Source organism: Vigna umbellata, chromosome 10, assembly GCF_029865625.1.
Source record: "Vigna umbellata cultivar VRB3 chromosome 10, Vumbellata_1.0, whole genome shotgun sequence".
NCBI lineage: Eukaryota > Viridiplantae > Streptophyta > Magnoliopsida > Fabales > Fabaceae > Vigna > Vigna umbellata.
This window is the reverse complement of record NC_142174.1, coordinates 18,268,351-18,287,073: the sequence shown is the minus strand read 5'-3', so window position 1 is coordinate 18,287,073 and position 18,723 is coordinate 18,268,351. Positions and strand designations below refer to the sequence as shown.

The 18,723-nt window shown below is 36.9% G+C and overlaps 1 protein-coding gene across 5 annotated transcripts; it reads left to right on the top strand.

The window, feature by feature from the left end:
* The first annotated feature begins 913 nt into the window (after positions 1 to 913).
* LOC124838061 (uncharacterized) lies at positions 914 to 17,490 on the top strand. 5 transcript variants are annotated; one of them, XM_047313571.2, is made up of 16 exons: positions 915 to 1,162; positions 1,794 to 1,870; positions 2,007 to 2,160; positions 6,674 to 6,812; positions 7,131 to 7,353; positions 10,914 to 11,097; positions 11,439 to 11,540; positions 11,669 to 11,995; positions 12,071 to 12,154; positions 12,245 to 12,403; positions 12,921 to 13,004; positions 13,640 to 13,777; positions 15,315 to 15,427; positions 15,552 to 15,712; positions 16,928 to 17,000; positions 17,120 to 17,490. In XM_047313571.2, exons 2-15 carry the CDS (start codon positions 1,794 to 1,796, stop codon positions 16,993 to 16,995), a joined length of 2,013 nt encoding a protein of 670 aa, XP_047169527.1. In that variant the 5' UTR covers positions 915 to 1,162; the 3' UTR covers positions 16,996 to 17,000; positions 17,120 to 17,490. The 5 variants fall into 5 exon arrangements, with proteins under 5 accessions (XP_087956495.1, XP_047169527.1, XP_047169529.1 ...); XM_047313572.2 differs by having other exon boundaries at positions 916 to 1,162; positions 7,134 to 7,353; positions 16,928 to 17,490; XM_047313569.2 differs by having other exon boundaries at positions 916 to 1,162; positions 16,928 to 17,490.
* The last annotated feature ends 1,233 nt before the right edge of the window (positions 17,491 to 18,723 follow it).

Genomic DNA, 18,723 nt, shown 5'->3' with positions numbered 1-18,723 from the left:
GGACTAACATTGTGGATGGTATGGAGGGCAGGATGTCCTGGTCTATGTGCCGGTTTTGGACATAGTGAGGGGACTAAGAATGGCATCACAAGTGGGGAAGTTTTCGTTGAATTGCTCAACAACATATCGTTGGGGATAAGTGTATATTGGGTATTGTGAAATGAGTGTCTATTGGGTACTGTGGTGTTTATTGGGTATTATGGGACGAGTGTCCAATAGGAATTGTGGTACGATGGTATGAGGGTGTATTACATAATTATTATATGATGCTTATATCAAAGTAATTATGCATGATTTATAAATGATTTGTTGCATGTTAGCTCACCCTACTTGTTTGTGTTTGTTTTGTGTTTGTTTTGTGTTTGTTTTGTGTTTGTTTTGTGTTTGGGTATGTGCGATGATCGTATAATTCGTTATACGGGAGCAGATGAAGGAATGTCGTCTGAAACAATACCAAGGAAGAAAGAGATCGAAGAATAAGTTAGAAGAATTCAAGTTATATTTAGGAGTTTATAGTTGAAATCTGAGTTTAAAATATATCAACTGTGAATTTTTAAGTGTGAGATTACGGGATATTACCATAAATGTAATGTTACAATATATAAATTATGAATTATCCAATGTGAGATATTGGGATGTTACAGATGGTAAAAAAATAAAAATAAAGTTAAACGTTGAATTACAAAGACAAAACAATTAAAAATAAATAAAAAAAGTGAACTCAATCCATTACCGAGTTTTTTTTAACACTTCCATATTTCATTTTTCTAAATCTTATTTTTCTAAATCCTCGGCTCCAATTTTTGGCAATTTTTTCTACTTTTCCCGCCTACTCTTTCTCTTTTATTATTATATTCCGTGATTTTCTAGTTTCAAATTCTTCACTAACTTTTTATTTTTTTTTATTTTTTTCTCCACTAGCTCACTTTTTCTGTATATTTGTTTTTTCCATGTACATCTGCATCCCACTCACAGCCATCTTCTTTGTCCATGGGCTGCACACCAAATCCGTAACATGGAGAGCACTTTTTCTCTGTAAAAGTGTGGGAAACAACAAGAGGGTAAGGAGAAACAAAATACAGGCAGAGAATAATCAAGAAGAGGGCTACCCGCAACACAGAGAGAGGAGGAGAAGCGTTTTTGTAACTGAGTTCTCTTGAAGGTAAGATTTCTCTTGAAGGAACATGGTGTGCCTTTGCCTTTCCTTTTTTCTGTTTTGCGCTGAAAACATAGACTAAAGTGTACTGGTGCTGAATTCATTTTAAACTTCAAGTTGCCATGGCTTTGGGCTTTTAGGTGTGAGATATACATTTTATTTATTTATTTATTTAACTAAACCACCATAATAATTCTTTTTGTGTGTTTACGGAAACGGAAACTGCACAATAATTCAAATAAAGTGGTTTCCACTCTCACTCTAACTCTCTACCTCGCTGGTTATCTTTTGGTTTTGCAATTGCTACATGTGTAACTTGTTTTAGTTTTTTGTTGCCCTGATTTCAATTATTTTAGAGTTCATGTTGTGTGTTGCATATTTTCGTTCGAGTTCATCGCATTTTTTGTGTATTTGTTATTTGTATTTTGGAAGTTGAACGGAGGTGTGAATGTGAGTTTGCGGGTTTCATGAACCTAAGACGATTGCAGTGGTTGTTTGTTAGTATTTTGGATGGAGAAAACGACCGGTTATAATCCTTGCCTTTTGAGATTTTGGTGTTTTGAAAGCATATTTTGCAGTATGGCTTATTTATTGTAATTATTGTAAATTAATTTTTATTTTATTGACATTTATGCAGATGGTCACGTTCCTTGTTCTGAAGAAAGATAAAAAAATGATATGCACCACCAGGTGCATAGATCCGCCGATCCAACTGTATGATTTTTATTCTTCTTAACTTGAATTCTATTTATCACTTTTAAAAATACTTAGGAACATGTTTTGTTAGGTGTTATTTTGATAAGGCAAATGAAGTTTATGGTGTGATAGTTTGACCTAAAAATATCTGCAGGCCTCAGGAATTGAGCTTGACATGTGAAATTTCAAAACAGAAGATACGCCGTCTTTCTGAACTTCCCCAATTTTTACTAACCCCGGTCCCAAATAATTTACAAGAGAAGTCTGAGTGGGGGAACTTTTTGAATTACCTATGTAAAAATGACAAGGTATGATGCTCTCTATTTTTTCTTTGCCAAAATCTTTCTATTTTATCTGTACTTGTTTTATTAATGCTCTAGTATATTTATGTTTGTGATGGATTTGTGTAATTGTATTGGTTGTTCACTTGTTTCGATACTAAGGATATGTTTGGTCCAATCTATTTTTTTACCTTTTTTCTCCTCCAAAATGGAAAATGGGTCAAGCAGTTTTTGATTTAAGTTCTTAAAAATATAGTGGTTTATTTAAGGAGAAAAAAGCTAAAAGATAACACAGCTTTTTAAAACTCATGATGAGAAGTTTAGTTATAGCTGTTAGATATATTATATCTTTTATCTTTTAGTTAGTTTGTTATTATTTCTCATTTGTATTTTGGGCTTAGCCCATATTTCTTCTATTATAAATAGAAAACCCTATGTGTGTATTTTACACAAAGGGAGATTAATCCAAATATAGTTTTTCATTATATTCAACATGGTATGAGGTTCTCTGATCTTCTTCTGAGTCTTTGCCGGTGGCCGGTCGCCATGGCCGGTGGCCGGTCGCCATGGCCGGTGGCCGGTCGCCATGGCCGTCGGTAGCCCCTAAAATTTCAGTGGGCAGTCCATTTTCTCTTCTTCTCAGTGCAGCCAGTCGCCGACCATCGCCGCTTTCCGCTGCCGTCGCTGCTATCGTTGTTGTCGCCACTTTCCGTTGCCGCCGCCGTCGCCACCGCCAGCCACCGTCACAGTTTCGACGGGTGACCTGCGGATCTGGACCTTCTCTTCGAGCGACGGCCAACAATGCCGGTTTCGAGAGCCAGTTCTCAGTCACGCGCCACCACGCAGCGCTTCTTTTCGGCCAGTCCGTCGCCGGTTGCCGGTCGCCGTCACAGTTTTGATCGGTGACCAGCAGATCTGAAGCGTCTCCTCGAGCGACGGCCAACCCCGCCGGAGACAAGCACAGACTCCGATCAACGTGCCTCCACGCGCCGCCTTCTTCTCTTCAGATCTCGGGCGCGTGTTCTGCACTCGCCGCCTTCCCGGTGTCGGAGTTTCACCGCGACACCTCCATAGCTCTCGCCGGACCTCTCTCTCTGTTCAGACCTTCCAGAGCAGCCATTGCTGGCATCTTCGTCTGTCTTCGTCTCCGCCGTTGACTGTCCAGGCACCGTTTTCCGCTGTACAGGCACTGTTTGCCGCTGTACAGGCACTGTTTGCCGCTGTACAGGCACTGTTTGCCGCTGTACAGGCACTGTTTGCCGCTGTCCAGCCATTGTTGGCCGCTGTCCGCACCGTTGGCCGCTGTCCGCACCGTTTTGCCGCTGTCCCACGCCGTTTTGCCGCTGTCCCACGCCGTTTTGCCGCTGTCCCACACCGTTTGCTGCTGTCCCACGCCGTTTGCCGCTGTCCCACGCCGTTTGCCGCTGTCCCACGCCGTTTGCCGCTGTCCAGGCGCCGTTTGCCGCTGTCCAGGCGCCGTTTGCCGCTGTCCAGGCGCCGTTTGCCGCTGTCCAGGCACCGTATGCTTCCAACCACTGTAGGCCCCCATCACTTCGTCAGTTAGTGATGGTAGTCCCTGTAGTTTTGTCGCTTCCAGCCACTACAGGCCCCATCAGTCAGTGATGGCAATTTAGTCCCTACAGTTTTATAGCAGTCAACCGCCGCTGCAGTCGCTACCGCCTCAGACAGACGCAACTGCGTCAGTTCTTCTTGGGCTAGAGTTTAGTCCGATCTTCTTGTGATACACGGCTAAGTATCACCACTTGGGAGTTGTCCAGCAAAGAATTTTGGACCTCCAACGTATCTTTGGATCTTTGATGTCTTTGTTTCAGCATTGTAGCTTAATATTTTGTTTTGTTTTAGTGGTCCAGCAACTATGATATTCCACATTTCCGCCGTTCACACTGAGGGGGAGTACGTTTCCAAGACACTGCAAGTCACATATATATGGGTGTAGTCCCTGCAGTTTTGTAGATTTCAGCTACTACTGTTGATCCCGTCACCCATCCATCATTGATGAGGATTTAGTGTAGTCCCTGCAGTTTTGTAGTTCTTAGCTTTCAGCTACCACTGTTGATCCCGTCACTCATCCATCATTGATTGGAATCAGTCCTTGCAATTTGTCATTTCCACCACTGCTCTCCTTCATCCACTTTTGAAGTTGAAGTTTCACAAGCTGCTGTTAGTCCATCTATGTTTGCCTCACACTCTTGAAGACAAATCATCTAGTTCAACACTGAGTTCATCTATTCCAAGCTTAGTTCATACAATTTGTATGCTCCAGCTTGAGGGGGAGTGTTAGATATATTATATCTTTTATCTTTTAGTTAGTTTGTTATTATTTTTCATTTGTATTTTGGGCTTAGCCCATATTTCTTCTATTATAAATAGAAAGCCCTATGTGTGTATTTTACACAAAGGGAGATTAATCCAAATATAGTTTTTCACTATATTCAACAATAGCTTAAGCAAAACTTTTGACACTGAACTATCTTTCTAAATCCGAGTACATGACATTTGATATTTGTATCTTTTAGTGAACAACAATGAAATTTATGGCACTTTGATTTTCTGTCCTGTTTTGTACCCAATTCTTGTTCATGAGTTGCCTTCATTCCATAAGTTAAAGTTTTTTTTTAATTGCCTATTGAATGTAGTACAAGAACAATGTTAAATGGGAATAACTTTACAATTCAAATTAGACTCTAACATCATGATTTATTGAATTTATAATCTTTCATTAAAAGAAAAAGAGTGAGCTTTTAATTTGACAAAAATATAACAATGATATAATTAAAAATAGGTTTAATCAGTTTGGAGGTCTTTATTTATGCATATTCATCTCAAATAGGTCTCTGTATTTTGAAAGAGTTCAATTTGGTCTTTTTTTATGTAAAATTGAATCAATAAAGCTCCTGTCGTTAAATTTTGTGAATGGCGTTAAATGTGTTGCCTGGTGGCATGGTGAAGTGGCATTTCATAACAACGTGGCACATAAAGAGGTCCACATAATGATCAGATGGATGTGTCCAATGAGGCCTTGCCATGTGTCAGCCCCTTCCCTACCCAAAATTAGGGTTTCAGATTGGAGGGAAGGGGGAAGGCTTCCTGCGTCGTCATGAGCAAGAATTTTGTGCCGTGAGCTGCTTTCAAATGAAGGATTTAGGATTCTGGCTTACAGGAAGTTGACCCTGTGATTTGATACACTGTTTCTGCGTTTGATTTTCAAGCAATGGAGAAGAAAAGAACTCGTGAGTTTTGTTTCTGGTGCATCAATGGAGTAGACGAAGATATGTGGGTCGCTCTTGGGTTAAACTGTAGGCAATTCACGCTATTGGAGCTGTGCGAGGTGGAAGAAGACGTTCGCAATCTGCAGCAACGACAACATTTAGGGTGTGGTTGGATCTTGGTTTTCTGCAGATTTGTTTGTGGTTTTTCTGGTTATTGATGGTGAAGAAGATGATCTCGTCGCTGTAAATGGTGCAACGTCAAAGTGGTTCTCGTGGTGCGGCTTGGTGTGAGTAGTGGCGGAGGCGGCTTGTTGAGGACTGATGGTGAGGATGGTGGCGATGCTAGGGTTTGGCGTTTGCAGTGATGGTTGAAGATGACGGTGATTTGTGGTTTTGATGGTGGTGGCCATGGAGGCTCGCGGCTGACGGTGAGGTTGAGGTGGTGGAGATAGGGTTTGGTGGTGCTAGGATGGACGTTACGACAACTTTGCAGTGCAAATTAGGGTTAGGTGGCGGCTTTGCGACAGTGCAGCACGGTGATGGTGGCGACACAGTTGCGGCATGGCGACAAGGGTCAGGGAATTAGGGTTTTTGCGAAGAGGATGATGATGTGGCAGTTGATGTGGCAGGGATGATGATGTGTCAAAATTTAATGGTTCATTATGGTGTGTTAGGATCTGGGACACTTGGCAAAATCTAGTCCAATCTGATTTATGTGCCACGTGGTTATGAAATGTCACTTCACCATGCCACCAAGCAACACATTTAACGCCGTCCACATAATTTAACGGTAGGGGCTTTATTGACAACCCACTAACTACCGTACTGACATACAACGCTATGGGAATTATCTACAACACTCTCCCTTAATTCAAATTAGCAATGGACTACATTCTTATCATCTTCCTAATGAGCTTGAATTTGTCAACCTTAAGAGATTTTGTTAACTCCAACTTCCCTTTGCTAACTTGACCCCTTACCCTTGCATATGAAAAGAGATTGTTTCCAGATTGGAAGCCATGACATCCAGTCACTTGGCCACGACTTTATTGTTGTGCCAGCCTTACTGTCTTAAAAGATATTTTAATCTTATACTATAAAAGAGTGTGGTTGGTCTTTCAGTTTTCTTATTAATTTTATTTTCTTTCTTTGCAGTACCTTTTCTCTAAGTGATTATTCCTCTACTAAGTTTCCTGTAACATTTATGACATCCAGGATGAGCAAAATAAAACAGAATATTTTCTGTCATTATTTAGCAATGTTATTTTGGGCAGTCAAATGAAAATCACAAACTTCTATTTTTTTTGCAGGTTGCTCTTATAAACTTTGAGCAGCATCAGTTTTACATTCTACCTCCTGCATTAGTTTCAACATCAAGTGCAGTCAATGTTGCATATAATATAGATTGTACAAGTTCTGTACATACTCATCCAAGGGATAGTGAATCAGGTGTTCCTTCTTTGGAGGACTGCTTGTTTGTTCTCAGCAGTCAATGCTTAATGTACAAAAACATTGCATCCAATTGTTATGCGATGTGCATACACAAAATAACACTAATGGATAGAAATAACTAATGCACACATTATTCAGGTTTAGGACATCAAGTTATCTCCTATCTTTTGCCTTTGAAATGGAGAATCATATTTGTATCTCTAGGTTATCTAGCTTGGAATTGTTTTACACATAGGAACGAAGAGAAAGGTTTGCTTTATTTTGGTTCCTACCTCTTATGACACGATTGAACATAACTTGTAGATATTTCCATAGCAGGTTCGCAATTAGAGGAATGTGGTGAACCAAATACAGCTGAAGGTCTTAAGTTTTCTCAAGCTGAAGAAACTTGCAACGAATTTCAATCCCAAGGTCCTCTAAGAAATTTCATACGAGCAGACCCAAGTTACCTTAAAACTCTTGGCCAGGCTCATTCTGGATGGATTTTTGGTGGAATAGCTGAGCTTGTTGATAATTCCAAGGATGCCAAGGCAACTAAGTAGGTTTTATGTTTTGTTTCTTGTGCTGTTATATCACGCTTTACCTGCCAGTCAACATACTATTTGAGATCTTTATACTCTATTTTCCCTGGTTTATTTAATTTTTTGAAATAGGTATAATTACTGGAATTGGAACAGGCAACATAGGAATTTAAGATTCTATTGCTGCTTTTGGTTTGATGTGTAAGATGCTAAGAAAGACTAATGTTTGTTGAATTTCCAAACAATTAAGTTAAGGCAAAAGAAAATTATGTTATATAGCTTATTTGGTTTTTGGCCTCGGGTTTGTCTTTTGTTTCTTTCTTTTTCCTTGGGTGAAGTTATTAATACCAAAAACATGTAGTACAAGTAACTGAGACTGTGGATTCTGCATTTCTTTATTTTTCACCCTTTTGAAGAAGATATTGTGTGCCTACTTCAAAATGTTTTGGTAAAAGATGAATGCCATGTATATAGTTGCTTATGTTTATCTATTTTTTTTTTTAACTTTATGTAGAAAGTAAAAAGGTGTAGACATCAGCTAACCCTTTTTGTTTGCTTTTACATTGACTCATTTGGAATGAAGGATTGGGGATGTGAATAAGTTGATGCTTGAGATTTAAAAAACAAAATCAGCTGAATTATTTATCCTCCCTTTTAGAATAGGTCTTAAATAGTTTTATTTGAAAAACTGTTTTGGGTTGTACCCAAGAGTTGTACCTGTCTCTATACTTAGAACTCTAGTTCTGTCTTTTCATTTTTACTTTTCACTCTACTCATTAATTCTTAAGTGAAACTCATCATACCAAAAAGCATCACCGACTCCGTATAATGGTATATTGTGATAAAGGTGGTTTTAACTCCTTTTTTCATCATGCGAGCATATTTGGGCCTCAAAAGTGGTTCTGTTGTGCTCGTCGAGACGAAATGAGAAACATAGGAGATGTGATTCAAATTCTCTAAAATATATTGTTCTTTTCATCTATCTCAAGTTGGTAATAGAGAGGGTCGATCCCATTTTTCTAGTGATAGGAAACCATAGGAAAAGTAATAAAATAAGAGGAAAAGAGAATAAAGAAAGGATCATAGATCCTATTTCATTGAAATCAAGGTAAAAACAGAAGGAATAACCCTACTGCCCAGAGCTAGGCTCCTTAAGAGACCAAAACGGTACTCTCCACTCTTAATTTTGTTCAAAACAGAATGTCCACCCCCACACAGTCCCCTGACACTATAAAGGTAATAACGAAAAGGGAAATCTTCTAGGATCCTCCGATTTCTCTCTCTCTAACTAATTCTGTCCACCTCAGCCACTTTACTTTTTTTCCTAATATAAACTTGTCCCCATTTCCTTTGCTCTTTTGTTTCTTTGTCCAATATATTGTTTGGCCCAACAGATATTTGGGCTGTATCAATACCGCCCTCTTGAAAGATAGTCTTGTCCTCAAGACTAAAGGTTGGAAATTGGACCTTCATTCACATCTCATCCTCCCACGTCTTCTTCTGCTGTTTTTCCAAGCCAATGCACCAGCCATTGGTTAACCCTTTCTCCCTCCTTGAGTATGCTTCTAGTAGCCAACACGTTCTGGGGTAACCACATCTCTGATTGGTCCTCTTCTAGCCCTGTTGGCAGTCCTTCTGCTGTTTTATACTTCCCAATGGCCTTCTTGAGCAACGAAACAAGAAACACAAGGTGTATTTTTGAATTGGGTGGTAACTGCAACCGATAAGCTACTTCTCCAACCCTTTTCAATGACTTCAAAAGGTCTGTAGTACCTTGCACTAAGCTTAGAACTGATGTGAGAAATAACAGAGTGTTGCCTGTGAGGTTTCAGTTTAAGAAACACCATGTCCCCTATCTCAAAACTTATCTCCTTTCGATGTTTGTTTGCTTGTGCCTTCATACGATCCTGGGAATGCACCAAGTGTCCCTTCAACTGACGAATAGCTTCATCTCTATCAATTAATTCATGTTGAACTGCCTCTACTTTCACCTCTCCTCTTACAACTGGGATAATTCTTGTAGGAGGCCTTCCATAAACTGCCTCAAAGGGTGTAGTTCCTATAGATTCATGGTAAGTGGTGTTAAACCACAATTCTGCCCACGACAGCCAATTAATTGACACTTTCGGTTGATCAGTGATGAAACAACGTAGGGGCAGCAATTACAATCCTCGTGGGGCAGCAGTTACATATTTCTTACGTTGACATGTGTCACATTCTTGAACAAATTTCATGATATCCCCCTTCATCCCCTTCCAGTATAAGTTCGCAGTAGCCCTTCTATAGGTTCGGTAGAAGCCATAATGTCCTGATTGGGGAGATGCATGCAACTCTTTCAACAATTCAGGAATCCGAGGTGATTGAGATGAAATAACTAACCTGCCTTTATATTGCAGTACACCTTGTTGATAGCTAAATCCTGCATACTTACCCCCAAGTCTTCCCTCTTTCAGTGCTGTAATGATCTCCACCAACCCCCCATCCTTATGCGCCTCATCAACTATCGCAAGATAATCCATCCAAATTGACTCTGTGATCACTTTTCTTAAATCTGCAGCATCCTTACTTCGAGACAGTGCATAAGAGGGAATGGTTTTGCTAGAATATCTGAACTAAAGGAATACTTGTGCAAACATTTTCAAACTAAGAATCTTGGAGTTTTCAAACACAATATCTTGGAAGTTTCAAATATTTCTTGGGTATTGAAGTAAACAATCAAAAATAGGTTTTGTAATCTCTGAACAAAAATATATTCTAGATATCGTAAAAGGGACAAGTATGATTGATTGTAGATCAATGGATAGTCCCATGGACCCAATCAGAAATTAATTGCAGAACAACGTGAATCTTTCTTTGTTTCAGAAATATATACAAGGTTGGTTGGGAAACTTATTTAACTTACTATTACTAGACTTGTTTTGTCTTTTGCATTTTGTTGTTAGTCAATTCATGTAGATTCCTTGTATTAATCATTGGAATGTTATCATTTGCATCTTAAGATGTCTCAAGAAGGTTCCAGGGGGCCAATGACATCTCTTGTGAACTTGTATGGTAAAACAGTTCTGTCAAGAACAAAATGTTTGAGATTCAACAAATGAAGATGTATTGTGATAATCAAATTGTTATCCACGTTGCATCCAATCTAGTATTCCATGAGAGGACTGAATACATAAAAATTGACTGTCATGTTATTTGCATAAAGTTGATTTTGTTGATCAAGGAAATTTGTAATGAGTTTGTCAGATGCATTAACAAAATCCTTGGGAGTATCTTGAGTTTAATTTATTTGTTTTAAGCTTGGTACATGAAATTTGTATAATCTAGCTTGAAGGAGAGTATTAGAATAGGTCTTGAATAGTTTTTATTGGAAAACTGTTGTGTTATACCGATCTCTGCACCTAGGACTCTACTTGTGTCTTTTCATATTTACTCTTCCATTGACTCATTGTACAAGAAAACTATCAATATAAATATGAGAATATATGAGATGCGACTCAAGTTCTCGAAAATATATTTTATTTATCATAATTCTCCTCAAATTGTACTTATTATTTTTTATTTATCTTTGGTGGTACAGAATGGACATATTTGTAGATATCATCCAGTTGAAGAAATCGCGGAAGGATGTTCCGATGCTGTGTCTTATTGATGATGGTCAAGGGATGAACCATGATGAGGTTATGAAAATGGTATCTTTTGGACATAAGCAATCTGATAAAGTTGACACGGACCACATTGGCAAATTTGGTGTTGGATTCAAAGTAGTTTTCTCTCTTATCTTTTTCCTCTCTGCCTCTTATGAACTCTAACTTATATCTGGTCTTACACAAGATTGGATAAATAGCTTCTTTCTTTCATGTTTGGGCGTAACTAGGTTAGCTAACGGTCTTTTAGGATGGGATTGGATAAATTGCTGCTATCTTTAATATCTGGGATAACTATTGGGGTTTAACTTTGATTCATTCAATTGGATGGACTCACATGCTTTCGGTTCCATTCTAATTTGGAATAAAATATAAATTATAATATCTTTTCAAACTCAGTTATTTGTTCTCGCTTCAGTGAATTTTGAAGTGTTGTTCTTTTTTCCTTTCTTCCATAGACAGGAGCAATGAGGCTTGGGAGAGATGTTCTGGTTCTAACACAAACAACTACTTCTAGATCTCTAGCTTTTCTTTCACAATCATTGAATGAAGGCAAAGATGTAAGTTACACTATATTAAAAAAGCTGACCCTTCGAATATACCCTATGTTGATTGGAATCAATTGACTACTCCAGAAGTTAATTCAATTCTTTTAATTTTTATTCTGCTTAAATATTTTATGAGGCAGAATATTGAAATTCCCATTGTCAGCTATTGTCGACAAGGACAACGTATGGAGGTTGACCTAAGTATGCAGTCTGAAGCTTTGGCAAAATACAATTTGAAAGCTATTAAGGATTTTTCACCATTTAACAAGTATCTTATTGGTGAAAAGGCAGCCTTGTTTGGTACCGGTACAGGAACACAAATATACATATGGAACTTGGATGAATGGGGATCAAAGTATTGTTTAGAATGGCATGATGGACTGAAAGGTGGGAGTTCTTTTCACCAAGGTGACATTCTTATCCGAAGCAAGAGGATTCGTTCTCGTCCTGGCCATATTAGTCAAAAGGTTTGGAATCTCTTCTACTAATGATACTGTCATTGGATAATATGTTGCTTTTGTAATATTATATATTCTCTGCAGGTACCATTGGATTACTCACTTCGAGCTTATTTAGAAATTATATTTTTAGTTCCTCGAATGAAGATAAGTGTACAAAGATCATTGGTAATAGCATTCTTGTGTTTCCAATTTGTTTGTTAGGGGTGGAGCCTTCCAAGTCTATTATCCAATTCTTTTTCATTTATTTTTGCTCAGGTTAAAAGTCGACCATTATCAAAATTCCTTACTCAAACTGTTATTGAAACTGGTGAAATCTTGAGAAGGCCAGTTGAATTAATTATTGGATTTAATCAATTAGAGTGGGAGCGGGCAAACTGTGGAATGTTTTTGTATTGGCATGGTCGCTTGATTGAGGTGAGGAGTTAACCCCATACCTAATCTCATTATTTTCACAGTTGGTTAATAGCCACTAAAAAAGTCATGGAATACCCTCAAATATGGAGGTCTTGGACTCTCGGGTATTTTATGTCCTTGTACTGCTAGGAATTTCAATTTTACAAATCTGAGACGGTGGAGAGAGTTACATGCTATTGTCCTAAAATACTCTTGTAGTCAATACTTTCTTTGTATTCTTTCCCTCATGGGTTTCAGATGTTCATATTCATTACTGGTCATCGTGTAGACATCTAAGTACAAACATGCGATATAATGTGGGTTTGCTTGGTCTTTGTATCGTATATAATTGTCATCATATAGAACTTTTAGTCATTATATTTGGTTCTGCGTTGTGCTTGAGAAATCCATTGTAAGAGCTTTGCGTGCAATGCACTCTTAGTTTTAGTACTCAAGGAGTGCAGCTAAATTATGGAGTTAACTGTGTATGCTTAACCCGAATACTTTTCATAAGTAAGCTAAATTTTTTTTTTCTCAGGCTTACAAAAGAGTTGGTGGAATGATTCATAGTGCAGATGTTGGCCGGGGTGTAATTGGTGTTGTTGATGTGACCAATTTAATGGTATTTATTTTCCGATTTCATTTTGTTAAAGAGTGTCTTTTTTTCTTGTTGGTTTGCTTATATTCCTTTGTTGGACTAATAAGTGTATGCCTGGTTCTTGGTTTGTTTCATTCATTTGAGGAGTTGGCAACACACTCTTGCAAACATTACTGGTCAAAATGTTAGAGTTGGTCACTTCTCATCCTAACTTGAAAAGCATGTGGGGTGACCAATTTAGCGAAGAAATGTTTTTGAGAATTCATGCTTTTGGGCTAGGACCTTTATATGCACTAATGTAATATTTGCTAAAATACAATTACTCTTTGTTTCAACTGTGGATAAGGTGAATTGCTTCACCACTTGCGGTTTCTTCCCGGAAAGCGTGACAGGTTAAATTTATGTGTTCGTTAACTTTATCGGTGATGTGCATCTTTTCTAATGAATGATTAAAAATTTGCTTGTCTTTTCACATTTTGAATGCTCCTTTGATAATTAAACAAGCCAAGTTTCCTATGGAACTTTTTCTGATGACGTTTCAAATTTTGATAGAACTTGTTATGTCACTGCAATCAATTATACAAAAAATATTTATTCAGTAAAATTTTTCTTGCTCTGTACAACTAAATTCTTATACTTTTTTCCTTCTTTTTTTATAGGATGACGAGGATGGTCGGGTGTGGGTACATAATAACAAGCAGGGATTCCAAGACTCAGAACATTATGCATGTCTTGAGCAGTGGCTGGGTAGAAAAGCAGATGAATATTGGGACAAAAATTTTGACGCCCTTGAGTTGGTAAAACTCTTCTTTTAAATTCTAGCAAAGCTACAGTTCTTTTTTTTGAAGTTCTTGTTATTATTCTATCAAAATAAGCCATCATACGAGGTTGTTTCATTTAATTGAATCTGGTACAGGTATTCAGTTTAAATTTTAATATGTCCACTTTACATGAGATGTGTTAAAAGAATGGTGTTTACTTACTCAAAGAGTTGACTAAATTTCAATCCAAAATTCTGCACAACCTGACTAAATTGACCAAACCAAGCTCGAGGTGATTGCTTCAAGCAACAGATGGAACAATGTAATTTACAAACTAACTCAAACTCCTGCTGAGCAGCAAATCCAGGAGGTTGCTCCATGTATATCTCCTCTTCTAAATAACCATGAAGAAAGACATTTTTAATGTCCAATTGGTAAAGGCAGCCATTGCGAGCAAAATACGAACCATACTAGTTTTAGCCATAGGAGAAAAAGTATTACAATAGTTGTGACATAAACTTGAGTTTATCCCTTAGCTACTAGACGAGTTGAGACGATCAATTGCTCCAGTAGGACCAACTTTAATAGCATAGATCTTTCTACTACCAACCGACTTCTTACCAGGAGGAAGAGAGACAAGGTCCCAAGTTTATTATATTTGTTCAAGTGCCTGTATTTCATCAGCCATAGCTTGTCACCATCCAAGATGACCAAGTGGAAACATCTTGTTCAAGGTGATCATGGTATCCTTGACCAAGAAACCATAATTCCATGGAAGAAGACTAAGATAAATAGTTTTTCCAGTTGAGTATTGTAGAAGTAATGGTAGGAGTAGCAGATAGAGAAGGTGTTCCAAAACCGGAAGCCATTCCAAAGCCAAACAAATTAAGGAAAATATGATTTTGAGAGTAGAAACCCTAGATATGAGTTATTGCCAACGAAACAGTAAAACAGGGACCACAACACACTCAGGGGATTGCGGAAAAATGACTGAAAGTAGCATGGTGATGTTCCAAAAAGGAGAAGGTGGCACGTGTCACACGTCTGAGGCTGGCTAGAGATAGGCAACACATGACGATGCGTGTGAAGGCGAATGAGGTGGAGATTACTAGGGGTGAGTAGTACTTCTCAAGGCGCACCTAACCCTTGACTTCGTCGGAGAAAAACTGACGGCGGTGGTAGCAATGGACAGTGACGGCAGACGGTAGCGACAACGACAGGAACTGAAAGCCCATGCGGTTGGCTCTAGATACCAACTTACATAGTTGAGAGAAACTAAATATTTTATTACTCACTTCTCTAAACCCTAATACACCATACTACCTAGGGATAGGAGTTTAGCATACAAGGAAAATAAGGAAGCTCCTAAAAGCCTACTAGAAATACATTACATTTTAACATACTTGTTTCTTTTTGTAAGACGTTGATTCCAATATTGTTTCGTGTGATTAAACAGGATATTAGATGAAGTGGATTTTCACTTCAGTACTTGCATGAGAAAAATCAGAACTTTGACATGCGTATCTTCATACCCTGGATCTTATACTAACTGTTAGTTTTATTACTTCTGCAGAACATAGATAATTGTGTCTTCAAACCTGATCATGAGTGGGTTCAATGTGACAAGTGCAGAAAGTGGAGAATATTACCTACAGATTTTGATAGCAGAAATTTGCCTTTACAATGGTATGTTATCGTATATTTCACACAAAAAGTCTGATGTTACTTGTAAATTGGAGTGAAATAAAAAAAGAGCTTGTTTGGATTTGCTTGTGTTATAATCATTTGTGATTTCTGCTTGCTGTTTCAGGTTTTGTTTTATGGAGCCTTTCAAAGGTCAATGTTCAGATTCTGAACAGAAGATGGCGCTGGGCATAGTTAATGTTTCCACAAAGAGGTCGGGTTATGATTGCTTGTTGAAGGATTCCAACGACAAAAAGGTGGAAGGTGTTAGGAAAACCTCTGGCACAGGTTAGACTATCAATCAGAATAAAGAACGAAATCATACGCCCATTAGTCCTAAAGATTTATTTTTGCTATAATCAGTGGTAAAAATCACGAAGCATAAATATTCTATCATTTTTTATCTGATCATGAATTTAGTTTTATTGAAATCTTATTCGAAACAGATAAATTAACATACAATAATGAATTAACATATAACTTTGGAAATAATCGATGGAAATAATTCCTACAATAGAAATTGATATGTTGTGCGAAGTAACTCTAATAACATAGAAGGATAATTATGACCAAATGTGTATATTTGTTAATTTGTCTAAAATTTCTGATTGAAGTCGCATGCATTAATGAACTTTGTTATTTTATTATTTAGTATACTTGTTTGACTAGGGCAAAGGTTTTTATGTTATTGTTGGGATAAAATTTAACATGCAAGTCTTTTGGTCACAGTTTGTTCAAAATGATTAATTGAAGTTATATGCTTGAATTTATATTATTCATTATACTTAATCTTTAGGTTATATGCACGTATACAGATTTATTTAACTACTTCCAGGTTATGTGGAGATATGATTCAACCTATGATTCTTTTTGTTCATTGTTATATAACTTGTTAAGCGTGGTCCATATTTGATCACATCTTGTATTTAGGTCTGGATGTGACACATCCCACGTATAAAAAGAATCTTCTTCTTAGGTTTAAAATAATTTCACAATTATATACAAATCTATCAAATTTAAAAAAAATTACAATATTGCATTACATGTAACCAAAACCTGGTTCATTTTCTGTGACGTTAAAGTGAACTTTTATTATAGATTTATAGCGTATGAATTAAATTCGTTCAACACTTGAAATGATACAATTTTAATAAAGTTGTTCCGTTATCTTATTGTTAAAATTAATTACCTCTTATTTTATTAGACTTAATTCTGTGTTTCTAATCTACAACAGTTTAAGTGCGCAATGATATTTATTTTGTTGTCTTGTTTGCGTTACATGTCAATTGATGATCTTCTATATTGGCTGTGTAAAAATTTATGTATATAGCAATTTAAAATATGATCACAACATTAATGCATATTTAGTTAGTTTGTTACTTTTACAACCGTTTTTTGTTAACCTTCAGTATCTTGACCTGGTACTCTGGTCTTATGTGTTGCTTCAGAGGGTAACACTCCTTTATTTTCGTCTCTAATTCCTGCTATACCCTCCACTCGCAGATGAGAAATTAATCCATTATGAGGATGTCAAATTTCCAGCATTAAAGCGGTTGAGAAAGGGGCCATGAAAACGGTAGGATTTTGTTTTGGGTGAATACGAAAACTTAGGATGTTACAACTCCAACTAACCTTAGATTGATAAGCTCACAACACAATCTTCTTTCTTTTTTTGTGGGGCGGAGGGTATCACAGCATTTGGGATTAGAATTCCCTCAGGTTTTGATGGAAGGACAGTCTCCATTCTGCCCAAGTTCAAGTTTTAATGTCTGAAATATTCAGGAAACAAGGATGAAGAATCTTCTCAAGTTTTCTGAATGGGTGATGTAAATAACGGTTAACCATGTTTTTACGCTATTTCAGTCTTAATCCCTATTTCAAAAGTCTCCATACTTAAAAAATTCATGGATTTAGTGCTCAATGTCTAATTATTATTTTTGTTGACGTTGCAAACAATGTGCCTTGTCATCATCCCTTGGTTATTGGACACATTGGTTTTTAATTACACGTGTGAATTGAAGAAGACAACTTGGATGCATTATGTTTATAAAGGAAATTTCATCATTAAGGTCCTGTTTTCTTGAGTGGATTTGAGGGAATGGATTTGAGGAGATTTGAGAGGATTTGAAAATAATTTTTTTATCGTTTTTTGAGCGAATTTGGAGGTAAATGAGAGTGAATTTGAAAATAAAATTTGTGAGAATTAGTATATAATTGTATTGACATGACATATTAAATAAGGAATGTTGATGGCATTGAGGAGTTGGTTATGGTTTAGAACAATAAGTGAATTCGTTTGTGTCTAGGTAGGGTTAATAAATTAGGGATTTTTTTTATCTAGGGTTTTACATTATTCTGGGTTGGGGTGAACTATGGTGTTGAGTTTCTAATTTGTATGTCAGTGTTGTGTGATGAAATCTGAAAGAGAGACATGGGGTTCTACGTGGAGGAGTACTGCATCCCAATTTTCAGATACACCTGGCTCATGTTCATAATTGGGATCAAAACTAAGTTTATGGGAAAGATTGTTGCTTATGAAAGCAACTATATTGCAGAACAAATGAAGAATTTTTTTATAGACGTAGAAATTGGAAAGTATGTCACAAATTATGGTAATTATATTCAAGTATGGTGGTATTTTTTATTTCCTCTTTGTATGTTGTTCTCTTTGAATATAAGTCAAATACATATATTGAGAACATAGATTTAACTAAGATGACATGTCATTTTAAAATATAAATCACATGTGTCAAATATAATGTGTCCATGTAATTTATTCTGTAATACAATTCATAAAAAATTTAACACGGTTCAAAATAGAGGATGCATTCCATACATTTTCAAAATATTGGAATAGATTTTATATGTAATAGTAATAAAATATAAATAGAAGAGTATTCAAACAATTTATATTGGAATACTAAGGGAACTCTGACATCCCAAATATATAGGAGATATATATGTAAAGACATCACCAATTTATAATATTAGAAAGTTACTTAAAATATTATAAGATTACAGTCTTCCAGAATTTACTAAGAAATTAAAATTTCAAGCACTAGAGTATTCCAAAATATGTCCAGAATTTGAAACTTAAAACATAACAAGGTTCTTCAAAATGACATAAGAGAACTAAGAATTTCTAGTGAGTCTAAGCTGCAGCATCATCTTCATTTCTCTCTAATGTTGTCTCCAAAGAAACCTTATCTTCCTCTGCTCACATCCAAGTGGATGATCATTGCAAAAGAAAACACATACAACAAGCACACATACAACAAGCACACATACAACAAGCACAC

What these genes read in the sequence shown, in the direction of transcription:
- LOC124838061 (XM_047313571.2), top strand. Translation starts at nt 1,794, where the DNA reads ATGGTCACGTTCCTTGTTCTGAAGAAAGATAAAAAAATGATATGCACC. An exon ending in ACCTATGTAAAAATGACAAG is followed by an intron (nt 2,161 to 6,673) that starts GTATGATGCTCT and finishes TTTTTTTTGCAG; the next exon opens with GTTGCTCTTATAAACTTTGA. An exon ending in AAGGATGCCAAGGCAACTAA is followed by an intron (nt 7,354 to 10,913) that starts GTAGGTTTTATG and finishes TTGGTGGTACAG; the next exon opens with AATGGACATATTTGTAGATA.